The sequence below is a fragment of the Gadus macrocephalus genome, chromosome 15, assembly GCF_031168955.1.
Source record: "Gadus macrocephalus chromosome 15, ASM3116895v1".
Lineage (NCBI taxonomy): Eukaryota > Metazoa > Chordata > Actinopteri > Gadiformes > Gadidae > Gadus > Gadus macrocephalus.
Window position 1 is genome coordinate 5,848,776 of NC_082396.1, and position 10,225 is coordinate 5,859,000.

General features: G+C 52.3%; 1 protein-coding gene across 1 annotated transcript in view; it reads right to left on the bottom strand.

Moving 5' to 3' along the window:
- cdh23 (cadherin-related 23) overlaps window positions 1-10,225 on the bottom strand; it is a 160,408-nt gene that overhangs the window by 44,274 nt on the left and 105,909 nt on the right. Inside the window, 7 exon segments of the mRNA XM_060073834.1 lie at window positions 3,955-4,103; window positions 5,337-5,450; window positions 6,047-6,199; window positions 7,710-7,739; window positions 7,742-7,928; window positions 8,443-8,588; window positions 9,115-9,304. Of these exon segments, the coding sequence (XP_059929817.1) occupies window positions 3,955-4,103; window positions 5,337-5,450; window positions 6,047-6,199; window positions 7,710-7,739; window positions 7,742-7,928; window positions 8,443-8,588; window positions 9,115-9,304 (969 nt within the window).

Here is a 10,225-nt window from a genome sequence, read left to right on the forward strand (position 1 = left end):
GATGAATGGGGTCCCACACAGCGGACTGCACCACTTAGCCCATAAAAGGGGGTGTAAAAAGTGTGGGAGAGCATAGGCCCGGCCGCATGGTCGAGAACACGTAGCATGTGCGGCGTCTCCGCTAGCAGCACCGCGCGCCGCGAGAACCCGTAGCCGCTAGAGACACCGGTCGGGAGAAAGTCCAGCACCGACGGCGAGATGTTCCAGAGCGCCTCACTTTATCCCCTTGTCCAGCGTTGACCCCCTCCCCACGCCTCCCCTCCCCTCCCCCTCCGATCACTCTCTCTCCCTGCCACACACACACACACACACACACACACACACACAAACACTCTCTCTCTCTCTCCCTCTCCCCCAGCGCTCCTCTGCCCTCACACTGTGTGCGAGCGGCGAGGGGGGTGAGTGCGGACTGGAGCTGAGGAACACAGGCAGGCCCACAGAGACTGGACACACTGGGAACACTGGGAACCACTGGACACACTGCCGATCCCCAGACTCTCCTGAACGCGTGGCTGTGAGTATGTGTCTCTTAACCTGCTCTGTGTGCGAGTGGCTGTGTGGCTGTGTGGGGGCGGCTGCTGGCCTTAGAGGTGACTAATAATAACAACGGACACATTTACATGCCGATAATGAGGTGGTCCTGCTTCTGGGAAAGTATTCAATGATGTTTTTGTGGAGTTTGTGATGGGAGCTGTGGCTAGGAGGAATGTTCCCTCTGTGAGTGTTATGCGTGTGTGTGTGTGTGTGTGTGTGTGTGTGTGTGTGTGTGTGTGTGTGTGTGTGTGTGTGTGTGCGCGCGCATGTGGGGGGCTTTGTGTGTGGTGTGTGTGTGTGTGTGTGTGTGTGTGTGTTCAAGTGTGTGTGTGTTTGTGTGTGTGTGTTTATTGGTATGTGTGTGGGTGTTTGTGTGTTCAAGTGTGTGTGTGTTTGTGTGTGTGTGTGTATGGGTATGTGTGTGCATGGTGGTATATATGTGTGTCTTTGTGTGTGTGTGTGTGTGTGTGTGTGTGTGTGTGTGATTGGTTGTGTTTGTGTGTGTATGGGTAGTATGTGTATGAGTATATGTGTGTGTGTGTGTGTGTGTGTGTGTGTGTGTGTGTGTGTGTGTGTGTGTGTGTGTGTGTGTGTGTGTGTGTGTGCAGTGTTAGGAAATACCCCTCGTTTATATTCTTTCTCATTTCAATTGGAAGATGAAATGAAACAAACCAAAAGAAGAAGTCTGCCCAGGCCTAACCAGCGCTATGCCCCGCGCCAGGTGGGAGGAGGGGTCCCCTGGCCGGGCCTGGCGGGTACAACACGTGCATTCTTGTCATGAGCAGCGAACACGGCCCGTCAGAGGAACAGTGTGGATAGCGAAGTGTAGATGATGAAGTATGGAACGGATGGCAGTGGGAAAAAAACATAAATCAGAGTGACAGGCATGTCGGAGGCAATGAGGGGCAATTTAAAATCTAATATTCATTGAAAACTGTAAAAAAAAAAAAAAAAAAGCAGGAAGGCGAAATCAACTCGGGGCTGACCAAACTTGGATTCAGGGGAAAAAAAGGGAAAAGTGCACCCCATCAGGGCTTCACAGAGAGGAGCTGGGGCGTGGTGAAAGACTGCTGAGCTGGCCGGTCTACAGCGGGGGTGGAGAGGGGGGTGTGTGTGAGTGGGAGGGTCGGGGGAGGGAGGGCACAGCGCACCGCCCAATCAGCCGGGCTAGAGAACAAGCCCGGTGCGCGACGATACTGTGCGTCAGTATGCACGTGGAGAGGAGGTGTGGTTGCTCTGAGGTTTTCGACGTAGTGTGTGTGTGTGTGTGTGTTTATGTGTATATGTATATGTTTATGTGTATGTGCGTGTTTGTGTAAGAGTATCTCTGCGTGTGTTTGTGTGCCTATGTTTGTGCGAGTGTGTGTGTGTGTGTTTGTGTGTGTATCTGTGTGTGTGACTGTGTAAGCATCTGTAAGTGTGTATGTGTGTGCGAGCGTGTGTGCATGTATGTGTGTGTGGGTTTACATGCGTCGGAAGCCTCTGACTAATGAACTGGCTCCCTAACGAGCCATCCTGCTCCGCTGGCCTTTTCACAGCTTTCCTGGCATTTGGTCTTAAAAATAATTTCACGTCCCAATGTGTTTCCCTTAAACCGATGAGCCATGCTTTGTCTCCGCCGAATTAAGGACGGTGACATTTACAAATGTTACTCTGCTGACGAGGGAGTGCCCGAGTGCGTGTGTGTGTGTGTGTGTGTGTGTGTGTGTGTGTGTGTGTGGTGTGTGTGTGTGTGTGTGTGTGTGTGTGCGTGTGTGCGCGTGTGTGTGTGTGTGTGTGTGTGAGGAGTAATTGGAGACTCGGGTTGGAGGAGGTGGCTCCCACACTTTTTATGAGGGGCCATTTAATGCCGCCGATTTGTATTTCATTGACGAAAGCCTGTCAAGCATTCCCTGTTTGATTCCCTGTTTGGTAGTCATTGATTTAATAGCTCTATAATTGGTGCAAATGCCATCAGTTCCATGTACAGAGTTTCTGTGTGTGTTTGTGTGGTTGTGCATGTACGTACATGAATGTATTTACGCTGAGCCCTTGGAGTGAAGGCCTGAATAAGCCAAACTCTGCCTGCCTCTTATGCTGCTCAGCACCCTTAGTCTCAGTACATGCACACAGCCGCGCATAAATTAGATGTACAACACACACACACACACAGATTGTCCCTTTGATCCTTGCTAACGATGCTAACGATCCATCCAGCCTGCGTGTCGCCCGTCTCTAACCTACTTCCTGTCCCCCTTCCAGCGGCCCCCCCAGTGATCATGAACTCCAGCTACCCAGGGTTCAACGGCTCCTCCCCGTCACCCCCGACGACGGAGGGGTTCAACCTGTCCGGACTGACCACCGCCCTCTCTCTCCTCCCCGCGCCCGGCCCCTCGGACCCCCACAACCCGGGGGTCACCATCATGGTGGTCCTGGGCCTGGCCGTGCTGCTGGCGGGCGTGGCCGCCTTCCTGGCCGTGTGCCGCTCGTCGGAGGGGGGCTGCGACTCCGACGGCGGCGTGTTCTGCGGGCCCCGGGGGGGCTCGGGGCTGGGGGCCTCGGGCCGGGGGGGCGCGGCGACCAGCGAGCCGCAGCTCAAAGTGTGGAAGAGGCTGGGCTCGTACCGGCGCTCCTACAACACGTCGTTCCGCCGGCCCCCGCAGCGGCGCGCCCACGGGGCCCAGAGCCCGGGGGGGGCCCCCGGCGGGCCAGGGGGCCCCGCCCGGTCGCCGGCGGCCGGACAGACGCTGCGGACGGAGGGCTGCGGGGTGGAGCCCCACGCCGCGCTGCCCTGCCTGTACGACTACGTCACCGAGATCTGAGCTGAGGGCCGGGGGGGCCGGGGGGGCCGGGGGTCCGAGCGAAGGCACCCCCCCTCATGCCCCGGTTCAACCTCGGACAGCCGCTGCTCTTCTAAAACCGGACTACTGCCGCCAGTCACACCTAAGGGTGTTTTTTAGTAATTCCCATCGGACGTGTTCGGAGGTTGTGTGAAGGATCTGTGGGTTACGAGTCGTCGTTTAGGATATTTAGACAATCAGACGAAGCTCTGTGATTTCATTTGAATATTCATGTCGGCTGTTCTGCTAACGTTCGCTTGGTATTCACTCGTCTCCAGACGAAGATGACTGAGGTAGAATGTGATCTGGTTCGCTATGTGGCTGAGGAACTCACTCCCCGGGTAACACTCCCAGGTTGATACCATGTCGGCTGCTACCCGTCAGAAGCCTTTGTGGCTAGCGCATCCATTTTGTGACGTTGTTGTAAGAAAAATAAAATGTCCCTTTTTAATATTAATATCGATATGTCAAGGTCTGTTTTTTCAAGGTTTGAGTCTATGCTTTCAATTCTGTGTGTGTGTGCGTGTGCATGAACGTGCATCTGTGTGTACGGGTCTATGTTTGTGTGCGTGTGTGTATGCGTGTGCGCCGTGCGTCAGACCTGGAGGACGCTGGTCCCGTTGGCCACGTTCTCCAGCACGCTGGCCTCGTAGCTGTTCTGGAGGAAGATGGGTCTGTTGTCGTTCACGTCCAGCACCTCCACGAACACGGTGGCCGTGCCCGTCCGCCTGCTGCCCGCTGGCCCGTTGTCTGGGGAAGAGATCAGTATGTTCGTATCATATCAGTTCATCCACGTATGACCGCTGATCCACGTTCCACCGCTGACGCGATGGAACGATCATAAGCGAACCGTTTACACGTTACTGTGGAGAAGGAAGGAGCTTTAGGCCTCTCGCCCTAACGATACCCTAAATGATAAATGGACTGCATTTATACAGCGCTTTTCTAACCAGTAGCAACTCTAAGCAATTTACAATATTGCTCAACATTCACCCGTTCATGCACACTGACACACCGACAGTGGTGTCAACCGTGCAAGGCGACAGCCAGCTCTTCGAGAGCTGTCACGGTGAGGTGCCTTGCTCAGGGACACCTCGACACTCAGCTAGGAGGAGCCGGGGATCGAAGTAGCAACCTTCTGGTTACCAGCCAACCCGCTCTACCTCCTGAGCCACATGCCGCCATAAAGAAGACTTGGGGGATCAGTTCCAGTGGCCTTTGTCTGAGTGAAACAAGCTGGCCTCTAGCTTTCCTTGGCCGCTCCTCTGATGAACATATCATTACCCGTTTGGGGGAAGGGAGAGCGTCCGTCTTTCATATGCTAATCGCTCTGTGTTCTCTATAGGAAACTTCTTTAGCGCCTAACACAAACTACACGGAAAGTTTGCGTCACTCCCAAAATTGCGCTAAGTTCTTTTCTTTGTTTTGAAGGAACGTTGCGTGAGCGTAGGCACATAGTGGGGCCGATGACGCGTGTGCTGATCGAGTTCTTTTCTTTGTTTTGAAGGAACGTTGCGTGAGCGTAGGCACATAGTGGGGCCGATGACGCGTGTGCTTGGTCGAGGCCCCGGGTACACAGTCGAGTATCACACCCACGTTGAAAAGGTTTCAAAACAGGAAATGTGTTATTGAGCTCACGAAACAGGAACAAAAGGCGATAGAGCGACACAACAAGCTCACTGCAGATGTGCAGACGTATTTGTTATCGCAACGCTCCTTAGCTAAGTTTAAACGTCTTTGCAGAGAAAGCAGAACAGATTTGAAGGCGGTTAAGTCGACAAAACAAGCCCCCGTCAGTCAGGGAACCGAAACTGCGGCCAGCCAGATAGATCAACAACTCCTCCAGACATCAAGTCAAGTCAAGTTTAAGTCAAGTTTATTTTTAGAGCCCTTTAAAACAACAACAGTTGACCAAAGTGCACCATCTAGATTAACTAGATAGTGCAGCTATCTAGTTAATCTAGTTATCGAGACGTCACTCACCTATGGCCTCGATGACCAGCGTGTAGGCGGCCTGGGTCTCTCGGTCCAGCCCCACCACCGTGCGGACCACCCCGTTTCTGAAGCCCACGCTGAATTTACCGTCCTGGTTTCCGTCTACACACAGAACACACACACACACACACACACACACACACACACACACACACACACACACACACACACACACACACACACACACACACACACACACACACACACACACACACACAATCAATAGGGGGACTGCAGAGGAAACACCTGTAGCATGCAAAGAGGTGAGACTGCAGATATTGGGCTTTGAACCCATAACCTCCCGCTATGAGTCATTCACACCATAACCGCTCGTCAAACCTGTCTCTCTGTATCGTCTGGTTTTGCTGAGGGAAGGTGATGAGCAGACATCGCTGTATCTGCACTAACACCGGAGCCGATACACAGACTAAATCACACCCTACCCACACACACACATGCAAGCACTCACACACACAAACACACACATGCACACACACCTACCCACACATACACATACCCACACACACCCAACCACACACGCATGCAACCACACCCAACCACACACACATGCAACCACACACACACACACACACACACACACACACACACACACACACACACACACACACACACACACACACACACACACACACACACACACACACACACACACACACACACACACACACACGTCCGACCTGTGATGAAGTAGCTGAGCTCGGCGTTGAGCCCGGCGTCGTTGTCGGAGCAGTTGAGGCGCGCCACGGCGTGGTCCCGGGGGACGTCCTCCTGCAGCGACACGTTGTACCGCCGCGGGAAGAAGGTTGGGGTCTCGTCGTTCACGTCCAGCACTATAAAACAAACACACACACACACACACACACACACACACACACACACACACACACACACACACACACACACACACACACACACACACACACACACACACACACATATATACATGCAGGTGCACACGTACACACACACTCAAACAGAAATGCAAGGGCACACGCCGTCAAACGCATGCATACATACATACATGCGCACATACACATACGCAAACATGCAGGCGCACACGTAGACGGGTACACACACAAATACACACACAAACAGAAAGAAAGAGACAAAGATGGAGTACTGTGAATTCTGGATAGAGTGCAACTAAAGTGTGCCAGCTCTGATTCTATCCCCTAAAGACTTGGTGTTTTGCTTCCATTTGAAAATACAATCGTTTTTTTTTCTTCTTATCTTTTTCATTTATTACAAAAAAAGCAATCTTCCTTTTCCTATATCCTATTACTTTCAAACATATTCAAATGAGTCCAGCGCCCTGTGAGAGTTCCCGCTTCCAGCCAGCAGATGATGCTGCTACCTGACTCGGCAGACGTTTGTTATCTGACTGTTTCCTACAGAAACCCCCCCCCAGGTCATCTGAGACCGTGGACGTATGGACGCACACTAAACCTGAACGATAAACAAAAGAAACCCGCCAGTTTGATGAAAACCTGGACTGAATCCGTATTCATAAATAACAGAAGGACACTGTGTGGCCCTGGCTCCTATCGCCAAGAGAGTATGGCTCATTATGATCAGAAAATCATGACTTCAAAAACAGCTTTCTTATTTTGGTGATATTTTTCCATATTTTTTCTCCATTAAAAAGTATATCAAATAATGATTTAAAGTCGCAATGTGTAATATTTCAACTACCTTTTAGCAAAAAAAAGAACCTACACATATCTCAAAGTCAATCCTAATCTATTTCAATGACGAAAAAAATCACGCCCTTTATATTCTACAATTAAAAAATGCTGGCCAGCCCATGCCTCTCTCTTCGTTGACAATAATATTACTATTACTTATTAATGATACGCCTAAACCCCCCCAACTATCGTACATACGAAGTGAACCCAGTCAGCCAGCTAGACTAGTTCACGTCACGCTTTTGTCCAAAGCGACTTACAATCATCCAACATAAATATATAGCCCATAAGCACAACAATCCTTTTAACACGCAGAGATTCATAGAAGCCACAGCCAGTCAAGAGTAGACATCACGGCTCTATTTCTATATTTGTATGTTAAACATCTCCCACCTCCTCCCGGAGCTCAATCTAACACACTGCGTCTTTAACAAATCAAATCTTATCCTTATTTAATTAACAAAAAAACAATGAGTTGCTTCCCTTGAACGCAACCCCCTGAATCCACCCCCCCCCCCCCCCCCCCAGCCCCAGGCCAAAGCCTCCAGCCCCCCCGCCTGATTAACACTGAGTTGCAGCCCCTGAACCTCTTCATCCCCCCCCCCCCCCCCCCCCCCCCCCAGACCCAGCCCCAGGCCACAGGCTCCGCCCTCACCTGTGATGGTCAAGGTGGAGGTGGAGGTGCGGGGAACTTCCCGGCGTCGTGGGCCACGATCCTCAGGTAGTACTGGGCGATCTGCTCGCGGTCCAGGGGGGCCGTGGAGGTCAGCACGCCCGTGGACGTGTTGAGGTGGAAGTCCAGCCGCGGCATGCCCACCTGCAGCGCCATGGTGACCAGGCCGTTGTTGTCCTCGTCGGGGTCCTCCACCTGGACCTGATGGAGTACGGGGGGGTACGGGGGAGGCGGGGGAGGCGGGGGAGGCGGGGGAGGCGGGGGAGACGGGGGAGGACGAAAGCACACAGTGTTGGGAGAGCGGAGGTTGGTGTTTCTAGAACCACGGGAGGAGCAATGGCTTCTAGGATGCGCTCCAAAACCGTATTAGATAGAAAGATTATTGACCGTTTCAACGTTTTGCACTTAGGGTAAAATTTTAATTTTATTCAATTTAGTTTGAATCACCCTTAAGCCCAGGTACAGTCTGGAAGGGCTTCACAGGCCATATATTTACGACACCCTAAAACAACTCTAAGTAAAACTCAATATAATATAATATATTGAATATAATGAATATAATAAAATAATACAATTCAAACAAATATATAACAAAACCCTCAAAAATATAATACAACTCAAAAGGTAGATGGTCTGAGGAGGTTCACTATGATCAGGGTGTTTATCGTGTCATGTGGTTGGTCAGACAGCGGGACAGTGGGCCTGGGGGGGTTACCTTGAAGACAGAAGACCCCAGGGGCAGCCCCTCCAGCACCTCGGCCACGAAGGGAAGGTTGACGAAGGTGGGGTCGTTGTCATTGAGGTCCAGCAGGTTGACAAAGACGGTAGTGCTCACGGACGCACGCAGTGGCGGTGTGCCTCCTATAGAGGGCATCAGAGAGAGAGAGAGAGAGAGAGAGAGATAAACACGCGTGAAGATGCACACACAAAAACACACAGACACACACACCATGTCGTCTCTGGGAGGAATTTATTGAGTGCAATAAAGGTTTGATGGTCAACATAAAGTTTGAGAAACGAGGCTTGTAAAGACAGAGTAAATCGCAAAGAAAATGGAGGCACCCCACTAACGAGTGATAAAAAGGACTCTTTGCTTACAGGTGAGCCACACTCACACTACAAAGAGAAGCAAAAGGGAAGGGAACTACCCCGAATACGCATGCAAGCAAACACACACTCACACAAACTCATACACACACACACACACACACACACACACACACACACACACACAGACAGACAGACAGACAGACAGACAGACAGACAGACAGACAGACACAAACACATACAAACAGGCAGGCAGGCAGGCACACACATACAAACAGGCAGGCAGGCAGGCACACACATACACCCACCCCCCCACCCGACCCCAGCCACCCCCACTCACGGTCGGAGGCGGTGATGACGATGGTCCTCATGAGCAGGGCGTTACGGGGGTCGGCGCTCTCGCGGTCCAGGGTGACCCCGGTGGTGCGGATCTTGCCCGTGCTGTTGCTGATGGTGTAGAAGGGGTTGGGCGGGCTGATGCGGTACTCCACCACGCCGTTGTCCCCGTCGTCGGGGTCCACCGCCAGCACCTGGAGCAGGGGCAGCAGACGGGCTTGTTACAGGGGCCGGGGTGTACAGGGTGGGGGGGGGGGGGGGGGAGCAGTAAGGGGACAGGTGCAGCGGAGGAGTTGGGAGAGGAGTACGAATAAGACAGATTAAGGCAATCAGAGGGAGGGGGAAGGGGAGGGAGGGAGAGGGGGAGAGAGAGAGGGAGAGAGAGAGAGAGAGAGAGAGAGAGAGAGAGAGAGAGAGAGAGAGAGAGAGAGAGAGAGAGAGAGAGAGAGAGAGAGAGAGAGAGAGCGGGGGAGAGAGAGGGAGGGAGGGAGAGAGAACAAGAGAGAGAGAGAGTGCGAGTGAGCGAGACAGAGAGAGAGAAGGAGGGAGAGAGAGAACAAGATAAAGAGAGTGAGAGAACATGAGAGAGAGAGAGAGAACAAGAGTGAGAGAGCGATGATAGATAGATAGATGTGATCTTACGGTACTCCACTTAAACCACGACCAGCTTTGCACACACCCACACCCACACACACACACACACACACCCACACACACCAACGCAGACCCACCCTCTCTCCATCAACTACACTCCACAACATTTCCTCCACTCAGGTGGAAGAAAAATGATGAGTTCTCTTTAGCGGGGCAAAGTGGTGACTGTTGATTAATGCTTGAGCCCGGGAGGCTGGCAAAAAAACACTGGCTGCCTCTTAAAGAGCCGATCCTCTTAAAGAGCCGATCCATTATTTAGCGCGCTGGCGAGAACCCGCTGGAAACAAGTTAATTGGTCATTAAAGAAAGAAAAGCTTTCCCGGGCCTTTGATTATTAAGAACCGGCGATAAGGCACTCACGTCCACACGTCGGCACGTCTCGCAGGCGACACCCTAGCCACCCCCCCCCCCCCCGTGCGCTGGGCGTGCCGGACTAGGGGGGCCGAGGGGGAGATGGCTAG